The sequence below is a fragment of the Thalassophryne amazonica genome, chromosome 15 (assembly GCF_902500255.1).
Source record: "Thalassophryne amazonica chromosome 15, fThaAma1.1, whole genome shotgun sequence".
Lineage (NCBI taxonomy): Eukaryota > Metazoa > Chordata > Actinopteri > Batrachoidiformes > Batrachoididae > Thalassophryne > Thalassophryne amazonica.
The window spans coordinates 71,567,926-71,591,585 of NC_047117.1; the positions used below are offsets into that span (position 1 = coordinate 71,567,926).

Sequence of the window (23,660 nt, forward strand, 5' to 3'; positions counted from 1 at the left end):
AACTTGAATCATGAAGATCATGATCCAGCAGACAATCACAAACAGATCGGTAAACTCAAGGAAATTCATGTCATTGTTTAAGCAAATATTTTACATGTGAGTATAACTTATTTTTTTCATGGTAAAGTCACATTTGAGCTTTTCTTTTCTTTTCTTTTTGGCTTGTTGTTCTGGTGGTGACCAAGAGGGGGCGTTAGAGATACTAACCGGAAGCAGGAAATAGAGTCAACGTCGACGTGGGAAATTCAAACTTTGTGGAACAAAACATCGGTGTCAGACGTTTTTAAAACACATTTTTGCTTCTCCTTTTTTCATATACTTGGGGGTAAGCTTATAATCTCCTGAAGCGTCTTTCTGTTATAATGTCATTGCGAGTTGACTTGCGTGTTTGTTTTTGGTTTTGTTCGGTTCTGTCTGATGATCGTTTGATGTTTGTGACGTGTTTTCCACTTTAACTGGGTGTTTATTGCGTTTAACATGTTATGTAGACCTGTGAATGGCTGAATTTGTCGGCAGGGAGGCGGTGTTGGTGTGTTTGAAGCAGAGAAGATGCCTGTGGAGCGGTTTGATCCTTGCGGAGCCGAAGAACTCCATAAATATTATGAGGTTTATGAGACTATTGGCTCAGGTAAAGTTCCTCAAACACTGATTGGGCTCAGATTGCTTCAATGACTCTTACGTGGTTTGATTCCTGTTAGAACCTTCTTTTTCCCTAAATAGGAATAATCTTATTTTTCACTTCTGTGGTGTTCCTCAAGGATCCACTTCAGGGCCACCTAAATTCTCTCTGCCCCATCAAATTGATTTAAATCATAATATAACAATGTATATGAGGTTAAATTTATAAAAGTGCCTTCGGCTGCTCCCTTGTTTGCTCTCAGGGTCCACACAGCAAATCTGAGGTGGCTCTGCATGTTGAATTGGCTGGCACAGGTTTTACACCAGATGCCTTTCCTGATGCAGCTCCACATTACATGGAGAAATGTGGCAGAGGTGGGGTTTGAACCTTCTGCATTGAAAGTGTACTAACCACTTAATGTAGATTGGATAATTTAAAGCTGTAGTCCCATTCATTTTTTTTTCTTCTTTTCTTGAAGTGGTTACAGTTACAGCAGCAACCGTAACTCTAAGTCTTGTGGATGTTCTTACGGTATCTTCTGTAATTGATGTTCCGTGACTCAGTGTGTGTTGCTACCTCCTCGTTAGTATAGTGGTAAGTGTCCATGCTGTCACTTACTGACATGACCACCGTATCAGATTTGTATATTATATATACGGCATATATGAAAAATGGGGAGTTCTGTACTGAGTTTGGTCTTTCTGTGTGTGGAAAAGATAGAGCTGGTTTAAATTTATGGAGAAAAATAACCCACCTCTAAACCTGATTTTGGTCTGCACAAAGAAAATGGTAAACTCAGTACAGACAAACTCTGTGTTTGTTTGTGGGTTTTTTTGCACATGCGCAGATGGTGAATATGCAAATCTGCTACTGGGGTAATCTCAGTATGTGACAGCCATCTGTCATGCTGGAGACAAGGGTTCCATTCTCAGATGGAAGACTTTATATTTTTATCTCCTTTCATATCAACCAATATTTCTTGTCTGTTATACTTTGGGTTCATGTATCTCTGTAAGATTTGGGTTATTTAGGCTATTAGGGTGAGGGTTAGGATGTCACGTCACTGCCATAATAATAACCTACCAACACATAGTTGCGGTTACTGTAACAGTAATCACAATTATCAGTTTAATATGTCAAAATAATTTTCCTTGACAATCATTATAACTTTGTTTCTTAGTATTTAAATATAGGATGTCCAATTCTATCCCCAGTTTGACTTAAAATTAATCTTTTATGGGAAACAAAAACAAAATTTTGAACCACATGTCCACTTTTGAACCACGTGTGTCAACATTGGAGTTTGCTGTCTGGGCCAAAGTTAGATTTTTTTTTTCCTTCTTCTTCTTCTTCAAAGTCTGACCACCATTTCTGGAAGGGCACTGTGGACGTCTAGCATTGGAATGAAGTTTTAAACCTGTCCCAGTTGGCTGTAGATTCTTTCCGATTCTAACTTGGAGGTTTTCACAGAGGCTCAGATATGGATCTGCATGTTGATTTGGCACAGGTTTTAAGTCGGTTACCCTTTATGGTGCAACTTCACATGTACATAGAGAATGGGTAGTGGTGGTCATGAATCAGGTTCTTCCACTGTGGTGTCAGCTGCAGTAACTGCTTGGCCACCACCCTGCCCCTATCTCATCTGCCTATCAGCCTAGCAAATTATTTTATCTTCAGTGGAGTAGGGTTTAGTTTTGAGAGATGTAAAAACGTTTGCAAATTTGAGCAGTATTTCCACTTCCAGACCACTGTTTTGCACATTTCTGGAAGTCTTGCACTGTTGCACAATTCCAGTATGATCCAGGTCTGATTCAAGAATAGTTCTGATTTACAAACAACACCAAGATGCCATGATGCCACTCCTGTTGACTGTGGAACAAACGAAACAAAAAAGTCCTATTGGTGGTTAAAACAGAATTACTGTCTCTTAAGCAGCATATCACAGTATGTTGGTGTGTTGTAAAACATTATAGTTAACAGTAAGCTTTGGCTTTAATGGTTATGTAATAAGTTGACTATTTGTGATGCTAGAGTGTAACTGCTTTCTGTAACACTACATACATTATTCCCGTTTGCCTGACATAAAATTTGATGTTGCTGCACTTAAATAATCTATCTTGTGCTCCTAATCTTTGGCCAGCGCAAGACAGATTTTATTTTTTTCTGACAATGAACCGGCACCTAGTGAATGGATGCCGGTTCATTGTCAGAATGGATTTTTAACTGCTACTGATTACTTTTAAAGTATGCCAGGTTCTACATGTTTTAATGGTGTGTAGTTCTGCACTTTGTTTGCTTCAGGAGGGTTTGCTAAAGTGAAGCTGGGACGACACCTCTTGACCAGAGAGAAGGTTGCCATTAAAATTATGAACAAGAAAAATCTTGGGGTGAGTCGAGAAGTGACAAATCTGCAAGTACTGTTCAAACTCTTTCAGCTGTTGTGGTGCATCATTTGTTATTTCAGAAGCAATAATGACATTCTTTCTCTTTTTCCAGCTTCATTCTTTGATTCATGTCATTGTAAATTAAATCCTCAGAACAAATCGAAGATAAATGTTTACTTGTAGCTCTACGTTGAGAAAGTAATCATAAACGTTCTGACGTGAAGGTAGTTCTATGCAGGAAAAGGAAATTAAAATAAAATGATGAAAAGACAAAGTATCTGTGCATTTTGGATTGGTTGCAGACTAACCATTATCGCACACAAGTGTATTTGTTGTTTGATTTCAGTTCATTCACTAGAACTCTGATAATTGGATTCATTGTGTATTAAGTTTTTCCAAATACGTTCACCACATATTTTTGTATGTTCTCCTGTATGTCATACATTTTGTCTAGTTATAATATTGCTGTGGTCATTTTGAGTTTTTGGTTGAGGAATAATCAGTGTGTTTGGGTTGCAGATTTGTCTGCCTAATTCAAATAGTGCACGCACACACCTTCAACCACTTAATCCAATTAAGGGTCGCGGGGGGCTGGAGCCTATCCCAGCAGTCATAGAGCACGAGGCGGGGTACACCCTGGACAGGACGCCAGTCTGTCTTAGGGCCACATATAGACAAACAAACAGTAACGCCCACACGCACACCTACAGACAATTTAAAGATTCCATTCCACCTAACCTGCACGTCTTTGTTTGTGGGAGGAAACCGGAGCACCCGGAGGAAACCCACGCAACTACAGGGAGAACATGCAAACTCTACACAGCAAGGCCACAGGTAGAAATTGAACCCATGACCTTCTCGCTGCGAGGCAACACTGCTAACCACTAAGCCCACTGTGCTGCCTCAAATATTCCAGTCCTTACCTATTTTTTTAAGTTAAGATGTTTGTTTTTTTTTGGTTTTTTTTATAGTATAAAATATAAAAATTCTGTCAAATGCAGAATTACTATAACTCCAAGTGATGTCTTACCTGGGTCAAAATACACAGTTTACAGTAAAAATAAATCCTCAAGTTGGCAAATGATTTAAGATGTTACTGAATTTTTCAAATTATTCATGAATTTAATTTTCTTTTTCTTAACTAACCAGTTAAACTTTTCATGGCATGCCCTCATTACTAGCTTTTGATTATTGCTGTCTCCAGGACGACCTGCCTCGTATAAAAGTAGAAATCGAGGCCATGAAGAACCTCAGCCATCAGCACGTCTGCCGCCTCTATCAGGTCATAGAGACGTCCACTCATATCTACATGGTACTGGAGGTAAGTACACCTAGAGAAATCTCTGTGGCTTTAATGTCACGCTGCTAATTTTGCGCCGTCTGTCCCCTCTCAGTACTGTCCAGGTGGAGAGCTGTTTGACTATATAATAGCAAAGGACCGTCTGTCAGAAGAGGAGACCAGGGTGTTTTTCAGGCAGATTGTCTCTGCGCTGGCCTACGTCCACAGCCAAGGTTACGCACACAGGGACTTAAAACCGGTAAAAATGGCCTCTGATTATTAATGGGAGAAATGGAGAAAGGAAATGTTTGAAATGTAAGATGTTCATCTTGTGTCTGTGCATCTTGTGTTACATGTGAATTCCAGGAAAACCTGTTGATAGACGAAGACCACAACTTGAAGCTGATTGACTTTGGCTTGTGTGCGAAACCTAAGGTACCACAAGAAGACAGTACATGACTTATCTCTGTATCTTTTTCAAATTCACAGAGTCTGTGAGGTTTCTCAGGTGAAGAACATGCATGGATTCCTGTTTATTTCTGTTAAAAAAGTTCCTGTTGTCAACCTTCATTTTAGACACTTGCTGTGTTTCTTACAGAATTTGTTATTGTAACTGTAGTAACAGTTTACATTATTGCATTCTCTTGCTTCATTACATTTATGGGAAGCTGGCATGTTGTACAGCAGTTGCATTTTTTTTTTCCATGGGAGACTGATGAAAGGGTGAAGTTGAAATGTCAAAATGTTTTTTTTTTTTTTTTTTTTTGTCGGTGTTGATAACGTAGCCTTTATTTTTCAGCAGCCATCAGAGAAACTTTAGTAGACACACCTTAAAACTTTCAGACAACCCTGTGAACAGTATATGTCAAAAACTCTGCTTTGTGGTTTTATAGGGGGGTCTGGGCTATGAGCTGATGACATGCTGTGGCAGCCCTGCTTACGCCGCTCCTGAACTTATCCAGGGAAAAGCCTACATTGGTTCTGAGGTGAGAGATCTATGTTGTATCATTTCTAGTGAAATTCAGACAAGGATCACAAAATTTTGGGAATTAAAGGATTGAAACTTTCCATGGGAACATATGGGAATGAACTTAATGGGTATCCTGCAGTGTAATCTGGGTTAAAATAACATTTCATACAGATTTAGTTCTGTTTCTACCTTGCACTGTGCATTCTTCAATCACATGCACACAATGCACTGATGACTGCAGCGTGTTTCTATTCAGTTATCCAGCATCAATTGTAAAATGTTTTTAAAGACCATTCCAGTTGGAATTTTACATTTAATTGGGGAGATTATGTTTGTGTACGAGTATGTTACAATTTCTATAAATTACCCACAGTGCTTTAGTGCAGCGACTAATAAAATATTTAGAGCAAAATTCTGCAAATTGTGATACAAGCATCAAATTCAGCACAAATACTCCTTAGACATTACTCTTTCGAAAAAAAAACGACTAGCCACTTGAATTTTCAATTGGGATAAAAACAGCAAAAATGGTGACAAAAGTCAGTTTTAGTTTGTACAAGGGTCAAAAATTAAAGTTGCTCCAATTTTGGTAAAAAATGCTGCAAATTATTAGTTCAGTTAACAGTGTTTTAAAAAGGAATAATTCGTACCATGTGTCATGCTTAGTTATCATGTCACAGGGTAACATATGATGTCACAGAATCCAATGGACGATGACCTTGTTTGACCTTTACTTTGGAGACCAAACATTCAACACAATAAAAACTATTCCATTTATTAATCCTATTAGTTCAACCAATAATTTGCATCACTTTTTGCCAAAATTGAAGGAACTTTAACTTTTGACCCCTGTACAAACTGAAACTGACCTTTGTCACCATTTTTGCTGCTTTTGCCCCATAACTCCTGAACATTCAGTCATGGATAGTCCAAACTACACTTTTTTGGAATTGTTATGATCAGACAAATAATGCAGTGCAGTTTTCAATTTGATTGGAGCATTTTTAATTTTGACCCCTGTGTAATTCTTCAATTGACCCCTACCTGGCTGCCTATTGAAAATTCAAGTAGCTAGTTGGTTTTTTCAAAAGAGCAATGTCTAAGAAGTATTTGTGCCAACTTTGGTGTTTGTATCACCATTTGCAGGATTCTGTCAGTTATCTGCTGCAATAACTGGCGTCCTGTCCAGGGTGTACCCCGCCTCATGCCCTGTGACAGCTGGGATAGGCTTTAGCCCCCCGTGACCCTTAACTGGAGCAAGCGGTTGAAGTGAATGAATGAGGTTACAACTTGGAATATTGCAAATTTATAAAAAAAATTAAAAAAAATTCCAAATTTCTTGATCCTAATTCGCTGTGAAAAGTTTCTGGAAACTGACTGAAATTTTTCCACCCCTTTGAAACCCTATTTCAGTCCCATCTGTTCTGTGATTACATTTAACTTACAAAACCTGAACCTTTGCCAGTTGTGTCTACGGTTACCTGCCTCTCCAACAAATCTGTCTTTTTATGGTTACTCAGTTGCATTCACTGCACTGTGACTCGATCTCTCTGAGGTGTACAGTGGTTTGCTGTGATGTCATGTGACCTGCAGGCTGATGTGTGGAGCATGGGCGTGCTGCTGTTTGCTCTGCTCTGTGGATACCTGCCCTTTGATGATGAAAACTGTATGGTTCTTTACAGGAAGATCACAGTAAGAAGAGTGTCTTTCTGTTGGCATGTTTTACAGCAATTTATTCATTTCAATTTCATATATAATTTCAGAATTTTGTAAAAAAAAAAAAAAAATCTAGAAGCTAAATTTCTGTGCAATATCCCTTTGAAGTTATATTTGTCACGTGTTTTGTATTTATTCCCGCCTGCCAATTAAAGTATTGGTGGTACCTTGTACTCAAATAAGCCAAACTTTGTACATGGGTAGTACCAGTGTAGGGGGGAAGGATCATGATAACAACCAAAGCTACTAGAGCACTGCAAGATCTGCCACTCTGGAGCGAAGTGAGGTACACAAAGGGGCAGAGTGGTGGCTGTTTTACGAGTAAGCCAGGCCGTGCTGGGAGAACACGGTATTCTGCAGTTTGATTGTAGTATTCTGCCGTCTTTGAACGTTCTTACAGTCAGACAAGTATTTACGTTTAGTTTTGTATCGACTGGATTACTGTTTCTAAATGCATACTTTTTTTTTCTTCAGAGTGGCAAATATGACAACCCCCGATGGCTCTCTCCAGGAAGTATCCTGCTCCTCAACCAGATGATGCAGGTACAGCTTCAGTCATTTAGTTTTCTCCTTAACCACCTTTAAAAGCATTGTACCGTTCTTCCCAGTTACTCACTCACTAGTTCCGGTTGCACTTGGTAGAACAAAGTAGAATCTTGGATTTACATTCAAGCATTTACCACATGTAAATGATTGATTTATTTGTTTGTACATGTACAATTCTGTCTGCTGTACATAGAGGTGTAATTTCTGTGTGTGTCCTGTAGGTGGACCCCAAGCGGCGTATAACAGTCCGTCATTTGCTGGACCATCCCTGGGTGATGAAAGGCTACAGCAGCCCAGTGGAATGGCACAGCAGGCAGCCGGTGTGTGTGTGTGTGTGTGTGTGTGTGTGTGTGTGTGTGTGTGTGTGTGTGTGTGTGTGTGTGTGTGTGTGTGTGTGTGTGTGTGTGTGTGTGTGGTGTGTGTGTGTGGTGTGTGTGTGTGTGTGTGTGTGTGTGTGTGTGTGTGTGTGTGTTGTTAATCACATGATTTTATCCTGCACAAGGAAAAGTGTGTGTTTGAGGGTGGGGGTGGGGGGGGGGGTGTTGTATGTTAATCACCTTGTCCATCTCACTGGGTTTTATTTTTAGTCTGACATCCTCAATGGGAGTTAATTTGATGCAACATATGAGATGAGCTTTATTGTATGATATTGATTTCATAATGCCTCCTAAACCGGTTTCTAGATTTCAGTTGAGGTTCAAACAGTGGTAGTGCATTATATGAAAACATGCACAAAATGTGGTTAGCTCCTACCTCACTGATTGATTTTTACCAATGTTACAAGCTTCTTTGCAGCTAAAGTTGATTTTTGCAAAGTGCTTGATTCAGTTGATTGGACTGCTCTCTGGGACATCCTGAGAATTTGTGGGATCCCCAAAAAGTTACTGAACATCATAGCCAGCCTATACTGTGAGTGCTGTCCAGACTGCAGGGAGAGTTTTTCCCAGTGAAAACTGGTGTTCATCAGGGATGTGTTCTGGCACCTACACTGTTCGATGCTTGCATAGAAAGGGTGCTGGGTAGGACTGTGGAAACCAGTGACGTAAATGCTTTTGTTGGTCAGAAAAGGTTTACTAAGCTTGACGTGCATGATGCTGTGATATTTGAGAAATCAATGGATACTCTTTTTGCAGCACCAAGGAATTGGTGTGTTTTTGATGACAAAGACTCAAGCTTTTAATGACTTTCTTGACTCGGCCATCAAAAGTGTATCTGTATGTGGTGAAAGTGTTGAACTTGTAGAGACTGTAGAGATGTTTACTTATCACGGCAGTGTTGTTCATGTCTCTGGGTCATCAGCTTTTGAGATAGAGACGTGCCTGGTAAGGCAACGATTGGATGTCCTTTGGTACTAGGTCTCTTCAGATGATCCTTGGGTACCACTGGAATGAGTTTGCGTCGAAAAGGCGGTTACTTAAGCAGACTAAGATGAGTATCCTTTGCATTTTGAGAGAGTGTTGGCATTGACATTTTGGCCATGTGGCCCATGATCCACTGCACGGGTGCTTGAGAGCTGAGGAACCCAGTAGCTGGAGAAGGCCAAGGCAGGGACACCCACATTTTGCCTGACTGCAACTGATACATGGCTATTTTAGAGGTGTGGGAATTAAATGGTTATGTGTCTGGGTGGTTGCCATCATGTACCCAAGGTGATTCTGTGGTGTTGTGGATGCAGCAAAGCAGTAGCACAGCACCAGCACATGCTTCCAGACTTGACATGACTATGTAACAAAGCTTCCAGATGAAAGTCCTTCAGTGATTTTCATGCACGGTGTAGAAAATGCTGTCATTTTGCGTGTTCTTGTTGGAAGCTTGGTCACGTTGATGAAGACTGCATCACTGAGATGGCCGTCAACATGAAACGATCAAGAGAGAGCACCACCGTGTTGGTCAGAGAGGCAAGTGCATGTTTCAGTCTTGACATGTCTCAGCCTTATGAGAAAATCTTTCTCCCGTACACACTGCGCCGTCTCAAACCTTCGTTGCTTTGCAGTGGCGGTACGACCACGCCACAGCTACCTACCTGCTGCTGCTGTCGAAGAAGCAGCGCGGCCGGCCGGTCCGTCTGCACACCGAACCAGCATTCTGTAACGGCCGCGGCTCTCCTCTGCACCGGGGATTAGAGGTCAGACTGCCGCCTCAAAGCTGGACGCTCCGTCTCAATTATGTCCAACATATACAAGTACTTTATTTTCTTCTTGGAAAAACTTTTCTTTTCCAAATCTTTGTCTTCTTACTTCCCAGGGCAAGGATGCTCTTCACTTCAGTGAGGATGATGAAGCTTTGATTGTCGGTTCTCTGGACTTTTGCTCAGACTACATTGATGATTGTCCGTGGATTTCAAACACACAACATACACCTCGGGTGGTTAGAGATCAGAGTGACAGCACCACAAATGGCAAAGAGACGGTTTGTGGAAGTTTGGACAAATACTTTTCCAGAAATTAATTTTTTTTTTGATAACGTGTTGACACTACTTCTTCTTTGTATTGCTTAAGAAACTGGCCTCTCCTTTAGGAAAAAAACGATACGCTTGCAGCCCAACATCAGAGAAAGTGCGATCGGCGCCACAGCACTGTCGGGAGAAACGGGACAGAGACAGAGAACAAACCAGTGAGAACAAGGAGAGTATTGATGTGCAGGAGAAAGATGTTGAAATTTTTATGTTGCCTCCTCCCCGAACTCCTGCATCTAATAAGAAGAATATACGCCAAAACAAGAACATGTTGACCACGCCCACCAAAAGTGGAAATAAAAATAATGCAGTCACACCTAAAGGTAAGAACAAGTATAACTTGAGAACGTTTTTTTTTTTCCACTCATCCTCTGAGGTATTTGGGCCAATTTCTCATCAAGCTTGTTGTGTGTGCGTACAGGTTGACCCCGGTATTTCCTTTAAGGGGTTTGTTTTGGCAACGGTCTTTGGCTTTGCATTCAAAGCTCAAAATTTGTTTATTTTTTTTCTCACTCCATTATCCACGAAATGTGACACACACGGAGATAGGCTCTGAAATTGCCCGGGTGAGTTCAGATTTGCCACACACACACTTCTTAAAGCCCACCTGCTTTCTCATGATCATATTACTGGGTTAAAATTGCATCAGACAACTTGCACGGACTCTCCTGTACCTTCCTGCTGTTTCATCTTCAACTGTGGTTACTACTCCAGTGTGGTGACGGGTCAGACAGGTTGCAGCGACCTTTAACTGCATAATGTCTGCATGTTCATCATTCTGCAGTTTATTTTGCTTTTGTGCTGTGAGCACTCGATGACAAAGCTGCCAAATGGCCCTCATGTTTTTGGTGAAGCACTTGTGGAGTCCTCAGTTTAGAGAGAAATGACATTGGATCTGAAAAAAATATTTATTTTAAGTCAAACTGGTTCTGGCTCATTCTAAAGTGCTTCTAGAATATCTCATCATCCAGGCACTTGGATTAAGTTTTGTTGGGCTGCTAATATTTTATTTATTTATTTTAACAGCATCAGAAAATATGCTGCTGTTTTCAGTGTAGAAAAGTCAATATGGTTCTAAAAGAGAAGTCATTGACAGCTGGCAGTGTTTGTGTGAATGGAATAATAATAATAAAAAACTGTCCTCCAGTTTGGACCAAAGTTGGTGGAATGACTGAGGGTCAGCCAGTTACATGAGTTTTTTGATCATAAGGTCGAAGCTCAGGCCCAGTACTTAATACCAACTGTGCTCATAGTGATCGCCTGTGTGTACAGCTGATTCGTTAAGTCTGGTGTTTCGTAGCTCTTGATTGGCTGAGCAAATCTGATTTAATTATCAGTAGGATGAGGACGGAAAGTTGTTTTTGAAAATATGCAGGTCAGGAGCAGAGTTGGTGATTCTTGATTTATACTGTGAGGACATTTAGAATGGTGATTATTTCTCATAACTGGTTGAAGACACACCTACAGTTAGTATAAACATAATATGAAGTAATATGTGACCTTTGTATTGGTCATGCAAGCTTGAAAGGTCTAACATTTTAGACTAGCTACTGAGTTAAAGATAAAACTGCATTTACTATTAAACACTAATGTGATGTCTTGTCACTTTGGTCATGTGATCTCCAAAGGCTAAATTTAGTTTGAGAAATTAGTAACAGATACGCCAAGTGGTTATCGTGTCTGGTTTCAGTTCAGAAGGCTCTGGGTTCAAATCTCACCCCTGCCACATTTCTCCATGTAATGTGGAGTTGCGTCAGGAAGGGCATCCAGTGTAAAACCTGTGCCAATTCAACATGCAGATCCACCTTGGATTTGCTGTGGCGACCCCAAGTGCAAACAAGGGAGCAGCCAAAGGGACTTACGAGTGACAGATACACCAGTGGTTACTAACAAACACTAACTTGAAGTCATGTCTCACCTTTTGTTTGACCATATGACTTTTGACCTCGGAAGGTCTAATCTGCATTTGTGGCAGCTGGTGATTACTAATCACTCACAAAGTTGTCCAGTTACCTTTCTTGAAAGGTCAAAGTCGTAATTCTTTGGATGGTTTAAACAAGGTGGAATGTTTGTTTGTCAGGGATAACAAGTTGAATTGTGGACAGAATTGATCACATTTCAAGGCCACTCAAAACATTATTATGTTATCACTGAATCTCAAAGGATCAGCTGGCATAACTGTGTAAGACGTGGGTGTTGGGCTTTCTGAGCACCTTTTTGCTGGGAAATAAAAATGTGTGTCTAGTCTACTTGCTTGATAGAAAGCTGGATTTCTCAAAAAAAAAAAAAAAAAACTGGGCCAATGAGAGCATGAAGAGATTTGATCACTGCAGCTGTATCCAAATACTGATGCATATATACTTGATTTCTCTGCAAGTAAACGAACTGCCACTTGACCAGTGTTAATGTGGAGCTCTGTGTATGTGGAAGTGGTAACACTTTGAATTCATCCAGCAGTTTGTGCACTCTCACTGTAGTGTGCTCAGTCAGGTCGTTGTAGTCGAGTCCCTTAAGATTATTTGTATTAGCCCACTGCCCTTCTCATTGCTCTCTCTCTCTTATGCAGCTCTCATAATCACAAGTGCCACGTCCACATGCTGCACATTTGCAAGTAAATTGTCTTCTGGTAATAAACTCATTTATTGGGCCTGTTTTTATTTCAAAGCCACTCGTATTTCTCTGATTTAGCTGTCATTATGCCACTAAAAATGGACATTCTGTCTCTCTCACATACACGCACATCTATTATCACTGTCAACTCAAAGGTGAGGTTATTATCAGGAAGCTAATTCTATTCACTTATCTGTAAATGACTGACACCAATATGAATAGAGAATCATTATAGTCTTAATTAGTTGTCACAGTGAATGCACCGCTCTGCTGTCCGGCATCATTCCTTTCCACTATAAAACCACTGACACGCTGGATAAAGTGCTGCGAGTTACATTTTTGGAGTCTAGCTTGGTCCGGCTCTTGTTGCAGTGTCCCGTGTGTGACACACATGCACGCACACGCTTTGCTCTATGTGTCAGCGTCCCCAGGCGTGTGCTGTGACAGGTGTAGCTGTCGCTTTCCTCTGCTCAGTGTCCCACGTGGGCTGTAGTGACATGTGTTCTGTTGCCATTGAAGCCGAAATCCGTGTGTGTCTGTGTGATGTAGATGGTGGCAGTGCCTCTAAAGACAACAGCATTCGGAGGAGACGAGCAGAGAACAAGGAGCCTGTGAACCTCGAGATCATGGCCTTCAGTCCTGAGAGGAGGTGCGTCACCTGGAGGGGGCGGCTATGACAGCGTGGGTGAAGAATCTGAAAAATGTGTCAATTATAAAAAGAGGAGGAGGGGGAGTTTAAGAGAAAGTGTCAGATGCAAGGGTGTAGCAGCCAAAGGGGGTGGGATGATGAGTTGTAATAGTCAACTACTAGCTATAATCCAACTAGTCGAAAGCCATTTATTAAGTTCATTTAACTTGAAAGAACAGACCAGAAAGTGTGTGAACTTTCGGTAGATAAATTAGACGGCTCAGGCGGGTAGTCTGTGCCAAGTAAATGAATGCAGTGATTGTCTTCATGGTATTGCTGTTTTTTGTACAACCCCTGGCAAAAATTATGGAATCACCAGCCTCTGAGGATGTTCATTCAGTTGTTTAATTTTGTAGAAAAAAAGCAGATCACAGACATGACACAAAACTAAAGTCATTTCAAATGGCAACTTTCTGGCTTTAAGAAACACTATAAGAAATCAAGAAAAAAAGATTGTGGCAGTCAGTAACGGTTACTTTTTTAGACCAAGCAGAGGAAAAAAATATGGAATCACTCAATTCTGAGGAAAAAATTATGGAATCACCCTGTAAATTTTCATCCCCAAAACTAACACCTGCATCATATCAGATCTGCTCGTTAGTCTGCATCTAAAAAGGAGTGAACACACCTTGTAGAGCTGTTGCACCAAGTGGACTGACATGAATCATGGCTCCAACACGAGAGATGTCAATTGAAACAAAGGAGAGGATTATCAAACTCTTAAGAGAGTAAATCATCATGCAATGTTGCAAAAGATGTTGGTTATTCACAGTCAGCTGTGTCTAAACTCTGGACCAAATACAAACAACATGGGAAGGTTGTTAAAGGCAAACATACTGGTAGACCAAGGAAGACATCAAAGCGTCAAGACAGAAAACTTAAAACAATATGTCTCAAAAATCGAAAAATGCACAACAAAACAAATGAGGAACGAAAGGGAGGAAACTGGAGTCAACGTCTGTGACCGAACTGTAAGAAACCGCCTAAAGGAAATGGGATTTACATACAGAAAAGCTAAACGAAAGCCATCATTAACACCTAAACAGAAAAAAAACAAGGTTACAATGGGCTAAGGAAAAGCAATTGTCGACTGTGGATGACTGGATGAAAGTCATATTCAGTGATGAATCTCGAATCTGCGTTGGGCAAGGTGATGATGCTGGAACTTTTGTTTGGTGCCGTTCCAATGAGATTTATAATGATGACTGCCTGAAGAGAACATGTCAATTTCCACAGTCATTGATGATATGAGGATGCATGTCAGGTAAAGGCACTTGGGAGATGATTGTCATTACATCATCAATAAATGCACAAGTTTACATTGATATTTTGGACAATTGAAAGGATGTTTGGGGATGTTTCAAGATGATAATGCATCTTGCCATAGAGCAAAAACTGCGAAAACATTCCTTGTAAAAAGACACATAGGGTCAATGTCATGGCATAGGGTCAATGTCATGGCATAGGGTCAATGTCAACGAGTAGATCTGATTTGATGCAGGTGTTAGTTTGGGGGATGAAAATTTACAGGGTGATTCCATAATTTTTTCCTCAGAAGTGAGTGATTCCATATTTTTTTCCTCTGCTTGGTCTAAAAAAGTAACCGTTACTGACTGCCACAATCTTTTTTTCTTGGTTTCTTATAGTGTTTCTTAAAGCCAGAAAGTTGTCATTTGAAATGACTAGAGTTTTGTGTCATGTCTGTGATCTGCTTTTTTTCTACAAAATTAAACAACTGAATGAACATCCTCCGAGGCCGGTGATTCCATAATTTTTGCCAGGGGTTGTATTTGTGATTTTGTGCTAATATTTGTTAAAATAAGAGTTTCACCATCAAAATTCAAAATTGGTTTAATTCATTCAATGTCAGATTTAGTTACCAGCTAGTCAGTGATTTATGGTACCCGACTAATGATTTTCATTAGTTGTCCCAACCCTAGGTCAGCATTGGCAACCAAGAGGGAGCGTTAAGGTCAAATCTCACTTTCCATTGAGGGATTAAACCACAGTTGCTGTGACTAATTCCCAAACTATAAATTGTCCAATAGCTTTGTTGTTAAATTCCTTGATGCTCGTTCATGTCATTTGGATCAAATGAATAATACTGCAGTGCTACAAAAATCCTTCAGGGATGCACCAATAAATAGGCGAGTGAGAAAATTATACTGAAGTTGGCAAATGCTAACTGTGTAGTTGAAAGTTATTCTCCATCCTTGTGCTGCTATAATTTAGTTTGTTCAGTGCACTATTATCAGTGAGTTAGAGAAGTATTGTCAGATGGAAATCTTGTTCATCTTTTTCATCAAATGCACAGTATTGTGCAAATATTTTAGGTATAATTAATGGGGCACAATGAATTTTACCAGGAACATTCCAAAACTACAGGAGCATAAAAGGAACATATAGCAATCTCCCGATGTACAACTTTTCAGTTTTCATTTTGAGAAGCAAAATTATTGCTAACTAGAAGCACTTAGAGAACGCAAACATCCGCCAAGGCCATAGGGTCACTGACGTCACATGGAATACCCTTTGGCAAAGAGACTTATTCCACATCGTTTGACGCTTCTACTGTCATGTTTCAGATTCAGTGGTTAAACCCTTAGATCTTCAGCAAATGTATTATAAAGAAAAACTGCATGAACTACACGAGTTTTATTTTTATATTCTAAGAAGTTTATTCAATGAGGAGAAACAAATGCTAAATTATTGTAACTTAATTTTTGTTCATCCTTTGTGACCCGTCTTCATGAAGTTAGATGCAAAAATGTTGAAATTGGCCCTATCCTGCAATGATAAAGAATCCTTAAAAAAAAATGACTGGATCTGGATCTTGTTCTGGATCATTACCAAAATTTAATCACTTCTAAGTTAGGCCAAGATACACCCTTGGTAAAAATTTCATTGAAATCCGTTGAGGATTTTTTGAGTAATCCTGCTAACAAACCAGCCAACCAACAAACAAACGGACGCGACCGAAAACATAACCTCCTTGGCGGAGGTAATAACATTGATGCTGCAATCCGAATAAATTGTATTAAGAGCAAAGCTCAAATTTTTAGGCTTAAAGCAGGGTCCATTCTTGACCCAAAGTCTGCCGATGCAGACATAGGTTTGCATACACCTTGGCTAAAAACTTTCAATCTCTGGTTTCCCCAGTTGCTCTTTTTCCATTTTACCAAACAAAGTGTGTGCTATGTCAGTTATGTCTTTATTTCCAAAAACCTACTTAAAAATGATAGTGGCAAGTTGGATTTATTTCCATTTATAGTTTCTCAGAGTTTCAGTGGGTATCTCGATGAAATACCTAACGATACATTTATCTTTACATAGCTTGGAAGATTCCAGAAATTAATTGATTAGTTTTAAAATATTCTGAAAGAATAACTGGCATAGTTAGGAGTTGTATTTAAGGGCCAAAATGAAGAACCACCACTTTATTGAATTTAAAATAATGGGGGGGGGGGGGGGGGGGGGGTAAACAAATGAGGCGTCTGGAGCATATCTTACATCTCCACAAGTCTGGTTCCTCCTTGAGCGACATCTTGAAAAGATTAATGGTGCCACAAGTAAATTAATAAATAAAAACCTGCAGCTGGCTGAGTGCACAAATCATCACTTTTTTGGTGCTGTTCTGAATAAAGTTGAAAGAGGAGGAATTGTTGCTGTTGTCATGCTGATAGTGAGTTGTGACTTCCTGAATGTGCTTCACAATAAAAGATTTTAATTGTGACCATAAAGCAAAGCTTTTGCTGTCTAAATATAGAGCTCAAAATCAATTTAATGTTGTTGCAGTTCACTTTAAAGCGACAATGTGAACACATAGATCGGATGCTTGGTGTAATGTTTTGACCTTCTTTAACTCCAGGTCTCGGTCTTTGGACATGGCGGGTGCAGGAGACAGCAGTAAAAAGAAGAGAGCAGGGAAGGTGTTTGGCTCTTTGGAGAGAGGTCTGGACAAGGTGATCACCATGCTGACTCCCAGCAAGAGAAAAGGCCTGCGTGATGGCCCGCGCAAGATCAAGGTACTGCCATCGCACAACATGTCGCACACAAACACACAGTGAAGCATTTCTGAGAAGGCTGTGTAACTGTTCCCAGGCACAATACAATGTAACTCTGACGAGTCAGACGAACCCAGACCAGGTCCTGAACCAGATCCTCTCCATCCTCCCAGAGAAACACGTCGACTTCACACAGAAAGGGTACACATTCATGTTATCCCCCATTTACTGAGCGACACATCTTGTGATCAAACCCTAACGCTTTCATACACGTCTTCATTCTGTGCTCAGTTACACCCTGAAGTGCCACATCGGCAACGATTTTGGCAAAGTGACAATGGCGTTTGAGCTGGAAGTGTGCCTGCTGCAGAGGTCGGAGGTGGTTGGGGTGCGACGCCAGAGGCTGAAAGGAGATGCGTGGGTCTACAAGCACCTGGTGGAGGATATCCTCTCCACCTCCAGCATCTAAACACCACACAGGAGGCACTTTATCCCGTAATAACATCATGTTTTCCACCAAGCACTCTGGACGTTTGGTGTCAGACATGACTTTGTACAAAAAAGACAGACCTGGTTGATGTGTGGGGTTTGAGCTATAAGATCATGTCTTTACACAGGGTTCTTGGTGAATTTTTCCATCTGCCAGTATCAAAACCACAATACATGAACATTTCCAACAGAATACTGTTGTTTTTGCATAGAAGTTACATTTCTTCACATATTTCTATTGTGTCTCCTTAACATTTGTAGGATGTTTGTCAGTCCAGAAGGGACAAACTGGTGTTATACATGCTTGTGTTTAAAATGAGATTTGCTGCTGAGGTTTATTGTATGACACTAATAACAATTATTAATATAAGGCTACATCTTTTTTTTTTTATAAAGAAAGTTTTTCATCGTCTACAAGTGTCTTTTTGTTTCTTACCTGTTGGTGCTTTTTACAATTTTGTCATATTGTGAGGTGTTTTTGTTTTTTAAATGAAATTGTGCAAGTAGCAAAATAAATAGTTTCTGATAGGTATGAAACATTTCTGGATTATTGATTATTTCTTTGGGTTTGGAAACATGAGAATTTAGGTACTTAAATTCCTCTTTTTGGGTTCAGGTCTTATTCATGGGAACAATGGAGCTTTGTGATGGTGATTGATTGATTTCCCTTTCTGCTGGTTGTCTGGATCACTGTGGCAGTAGATCAAGCAGCTCATCCCACGCTTCTCTGTCCTTGGCCATATCCACTCTTTCTGAGGGATTTGCCAAGCTAGCTGGGAAACATAAGCCCTCCAGTTGGATATGCCTGGAGCGTGGCCTGAACCACCTCAGCTCAGAGGTCCTCACCCTGTCCCTGAGTGTAATCTCAGATACCCGACAGCAACCTCGTTCTTTCAGTTATTACCTAACATTCGTGACCATAGGTATGGAAATTGAAGACTTAACAGTATTAGCCTTAAATCAGAAGTGCCTGACTCCGTGGTATAACTCTCAAACTTGCAGCTTAAAGCAGATAACCCATAAGTTGGAGAGGAAATGGCGTCTCACTAATTTAGATCTTCACTTATCCTGGAAAAAGTCTGTTGCTCTATAAAAAAAAAAAAAGCCCTCCGTGAAGGAAAATAAGAACAACCCCAGGTTTCTTTTCAGCACTGTAGCCAGGCTGAGTCAGCGCTCTACTGAGCCGAGTATTCCTTTAACTAGTAATGACTTCATGACTTTCTTTGCTAATAAAATTTTAAGTATTAGAGAAAATATTACTCATAACCATCCCAAAGACATATCGTTATCTTTGGCTGCTTTCAGTAATACTGGTATTTGGTTAGACTCTTTCTCTCCGATTGTTCTGAGTTATTTTCATTAGTTACTTCCTCCAAACCATCAACATGTCTATTAGACCCCATTCCTACCAGGCTGCTCAAGGAAGCCCTACCATTAATTAATGCTTCAATCTTAAATATGATCAATCTATCTTTATTAGTTGGCTATGTACCACAGGCTTTTAAGGTGGCAGTAATTAAACCATTACTTAAAAAGCCATCACTTGACCCAGCTATCTTAGCTAATTATAGGCCAATCTCCAACCTTACTTTTCTCTCAGAAATTCTTGAAAGGGTAGTTGTAAAACAGCTAACTGATCATCTGCAGAGCAATGGTCTATTTGAAGAGTTTCAGTCAGGTTTTAGAATTCATCATAGTACAGAAACAGCATTAGTGAAGGTTACAAATGATCTTATGGCCTCAGACAGTGGACTCATCTCTGTGCTTGTCCTGCTAGACCTCAGTGCTGCTTTTGATACTGTTGACTATAAAATTTTATTAGAGATTAGCGCATGCCATAGGTATTAAAGGCACTGTGCTGCAGTGGTTTGAATCATATTTATCTAATAGATTACAATTTGTTCATGTAAATGGGGAGTCTTCTTCACAGACTAAGATTAATTATGGAGTTCCACAAGGTTCTGTGCTAGGACCGATTTTATTCACTTTATACATGCTTCCCTTAGACAGTATTATTAGAAAGCATTGCTTAAATTTTCATTGTTACGCAGATGATACCCAGCTTTATCTATCCATGAAGCCAGAGGACACACACCAATTAGTTAAACTGCAGGAATGTCTTACAGACATAAAGACATGGATGACCTCTAATTTCCTGGATTTAAATTCAGATAAAATTGAAGTTATTATACTTGGCCCCACAAATCTTAGAAACATGGTGTCTAACCAGATCCTTACTCTGGATGGTATTACCCCGACCTCTAGTAATACTGTGAGAAATCTTGGAGTCATTTTTGATCAGGATATGTCCTTCAATGCGCATATTAAGCAAAGGACTGCTTTTTTGCATTTGCGCAATATCTCTAAAATTAGAAAGGTCTTGTCTCAGTGTGATGCTGAAAAACTAATTCATGCATTTATTTCCTCTAGGCTGGACTATTGTAATTCATTATTATCAGGTTGTCCTAAAAGTTCCCTGAAAAGCCTTCAGTTAATTCAAAATGCTGCAGCTAGAGTACTGACGGGAACTAGAAGGAGAGAGCATATTTCACCCATATTGGCCTCTCTTCATTAGCTTCCTGTTAATTCTAGAATAGAATTTAAAATTATTCTTCTTACTTATAAGGTTTTGAATAATCAGGTCCCATCTTATCTTAGGGACCTCATAGTACCATATCACCCCAATAGAGTGCTTCGCTCTCAGACTGCAGGCTTACTTGTAGTTCCTAGGGTTTGTAAGAGTAGAATGGGAGGCAGAGCCTTCAGCTTTCAGGCTCCTCTCCTGTGGAACCAGTTCCCAATTCGGATCAGGGAGACAGACACCCTCTCTACTTTTAAGATTAGGCTTAAAACTTTCCTTTTTGCTAAAGCTTATAGTTAGGGCTGGATCAGGTGACCCTGAACTATCCCTTAGTTATGCTGCTATAGACTTAGACTGCTGCGGGGTTCCCATGATGCACTGAGTGTTTCTTTCTCTTTTTGCTCTGTATGCACCACTCTGCATTTAATCATTAGTGATTGATCTCTGCTCCCCTCCACAGCATGTCTTTTTCCTGATTCTCTCCCCTCAGCCCCAACCAGTCACAGCAGAAGACTGCCCCTCCCTGAGCCTGGTTCTGCTGGAGGTTTCTTCCTGTTAAAAGGGAGTTTTTCCTTCCCACTGTCGCCAAGTGCTTGCTCTACACCAGTTTGATTTAAACAATTTCTTTTCAGTGTTGCTTTGCTAAAGTTGGTGTGTGCTGCAGGAAGTTCAATGAACCTGCTTTGGAGGTGCAGCACAGCAGCTGCACCCTAAAGCTTCTGACTATTCGTAATGATCTTTCATTTCATACACAGCAACACATGAAAATAGGCCTGAGGCTGAAAAATATACAGCAAAAATGTATATTCTGATTTTCACTAAATTCCCAAGAAATACAGCAAATTTGGTAAATTTTATAGCTCAAAACTCTTGTGTTGCTTTGAAATTTATAGCCACCATTAAGGATGGAAAACAAGCAGAAAAAGACTCATCATGGTTCCAGTTAAAACAGCTGCAGAGACATGATTGTAATGACTGTTAGACTGGCTAAATAATGATTATTACTGCCTCTTAATGACCAATTGCAACATCTGAGCCGAATAAAGATGAAGCTCCTGTCGTGTTCATTTTCTGCCACTTCGTCACAACAGGCGCTTGTCTGAGGCGGGTTCTCTGCAGGTAGGTGGTGATGATGGCTGTTTAATGGCAGCCACATGAGGAAAGATGATAATTTCAAGCAAAGGTGAAGGTTGGACGTGTAAAATGCTTTCTTCAATCCCAGCTGGGTTCAGGTTGGAGGATCACAGTGTATAACATCTGCTCTCCTCACAGATAACGATGAATAAATCCAGAAGAATTGGATTCTTCCCACTTTATTGTTTTGGTCAAGTCAGCAGTTATTTATAGGTGATCCAAAACCTTTAAATGTGCTGATGGAATTCATTCAATTTTGGTTTTGACCAACATGTTTTTCCTTGCCTTTTGAAAATTTATCCACCTACTCTGTGCTTTTACATAATTTTTCTGTCTGAATAACATCAATAATTGTTTCGGTATCTGTCAGATTCATTAAATCTTCACACTGGAATTAGATTTGGCATGTTCACACTACTTGGAAAAGATCAGATCTGAGTGTTCTCACACTGGTTAGAGATGAATCAGATGTAGGACTGCATGCGTAAGTAGCACAAATGTCACACACACACACACACACACACACAAGAATCTGGCTTGATGTGTTCACATTGTCACACGTAAGCAAAAATCATGTTCAGGTCACTTCAGCCAGCAATGTGAACGCTGCATGTGTTTGAAAGGGTGACATCCTCATGGCACATTTACTGCTCACCCCGATTGAATCAATTATAAAGTAAGGCAGATGGAATGTTGGTCCTCCAGCACTGCAGGTGGCGCTCCATTTCATGAAACCAAAGTGTGCTGAGCACCTTGGTTGGCAACTAGGTCAAGAGATCAAGTGCCATGTGCAGAGGGCAATTAGTGGGTTTAAGCTGACTCCTTTGGGATGTGTGTTTGGTGAGCAATGTAATTCTTTTAAAAACTTGTTACTGAGTTTTGTGTGTGAACCAGTGTGAGGGCTTTGTCAGATTTTGTTATTGTTCTGTTTGTGTTTCAGGCATTGGAGAAATGAGGATATTGCTTGCAATCGCTCTCGTTATCCTCTTCCTATGTGAGTGACATTTTTGGGTCTTGAGAACTGCCGTTGTGCTGATTATGGTGCAACAAAACTATGAGTTTGCAACTATTTCTGTTTGTCACCTTGTATGTGACTCCAATCATTATTTTTTAGGGTTTTACAAGTCAGGAGTGTCCAATGACGGCTTACATGGGAATCGTTGTGAGGTAATTCAAGAATCATGAATTTTAAAATTGGCTGATGCCATTCATACGTGTCTGCAAGTAAACTACAACTTTTTTTTAGTACGGCATCTTATTGTTATTTAACCTACCATCACAGTTCATGTGCAACCCTAACCCTACGTTTTGTGCTTGAAATTTGTCAATTCTGTCCTGTACTGTTTCAGTGCTATGATGTTCTTTAATTCACAGTAACCACTGTGGTTTCTTATTGGATGCTGTATGATCATGGTGCTTTGTTATTGGACACCACACACGACGCAGGAAGATTGTATCATTTCAGTTGCCACTCCCTTAAAAAATGTTTGTGCTCCATCACTTTGGACATGGTCCCCAAATCAATATGTTGTGTGTAATATGGCAACTTTGAAGACTTTGCACCCCTGAAACATGGCCACCATTTTTTGGAAGGGCACTGTGGGTTTCTGGTCTTGGAACAAAGCTGAAAACCTGAGGATTCAACTGCTGAGCAACCTTGTAAATGATTTCCTCTTAAATGGTTTCGGGGGGGGGGGGGGGGGCTCAGGGTTGGGTTTAATCTTTCAGAAATGCATAAAAAGTTTGGTCCACGGCATTGCCCACTTCCAGTTGTGTATAGTAGCACAATTCTGATGGGATCCACGTCTAATTCCGGATTTGCATACTATACAGAACAAACGCACAGTTTCAGCGTTGAAATTACTCACAAAAAAATTACTCCTGTAGTTTGGTTTTGATCTGCACTGGAATGCAGTTTCGAACAGTTGGGAAAACTGGATTAGTGTGGAAGAAAGGCCAAAACGACAAGATTATTTTTCTTGTGAAAATGTAGTAGTGTGTACTAGGTGGTGATGTGATGTTCCTTGTGCTTGATGGGGTGCAGTGGCAGAGAAGGGAGACTTTTTGATTCTGAAAGTGGAGCTAGTCTGACATCTAGTGGCGGAAAATGTAATTTACAGCACATTTAGCATCACAGTCCTTTGAAAGAAAATGAGCTTATTAAGTTTTGGGGGGGAGTGTCATG

The 23,660-nt window shown here is 40.2% G+C and overlaps 1 protein-coding gene across 1 annotated transcript; it reads left to right on the forward strand.

The window, feature by feature from the left end:
- The first annotated feature begins 239 nt into the window (after nt 1-239).
- melk (maternal embryonic leucine zipper kinase) lies at nt 240-18,293 on the forward strand. The gene is made up of 18 exons (XM_034188020.1): nt 240-325; nt 517-628; nt 2,921-3,006; nt 4,208-4,324; nt 4,398-4,541; nt 4,649-4,717; nt 5,176-5,268; nt 6,846-6,944; nt 7,443-7,511; nt 7,736-7,834; nt 9,326-9,412; nt 9,508-9,639; nt 9,759-9,923; nt 10,013-10,292; nt 13,129-13,228; nt 17,136-17,292; nt 17,369-17,472; nt 17,563-18,293. The coding sequence occupies exons 2-18, from the start codon at nt 550-552 to the stop codon at nt 17,738-17,740; spliced, it is 2,058 nt and encodes a 685-aa protein (XP_034043911.1). The 5' UTR covers nt 240-325; nt 517-549; the 3' UTR covers nt 17,741-18,293.
- The last annotated feature ends 5,367 nt before the right edge of the window (nt 18,294-23,660 follow it).

What these genes read in the sequence shown, in the direction of transcription:
- melk (XM_034188020.1), top strand. Translation starts at nt 550, where the DNA reads ATGCCTGTGGAGCGGTTTGATCCTTGCGGAGCCGAAGAACTCCATAAA. An exon ending in TGAACAAGAAAAATCTTGGG is followed by an intron (nt 3,007 to 4,207) that starts GTGAGTCGAGAA and finishes TGCTGTCTCCAG; the next exon opens with GACGACCTGCCTCGTATAAA. An exon ending in AATGGCACAGCAGGCAGCCG is followed by an intron (nt 7,835 to 9,325) that starts GTGTGTGTGTGT and finishes TCTTGTTGGAAG; the next exon opens with CTTGGTCACGTTGATGAAGA.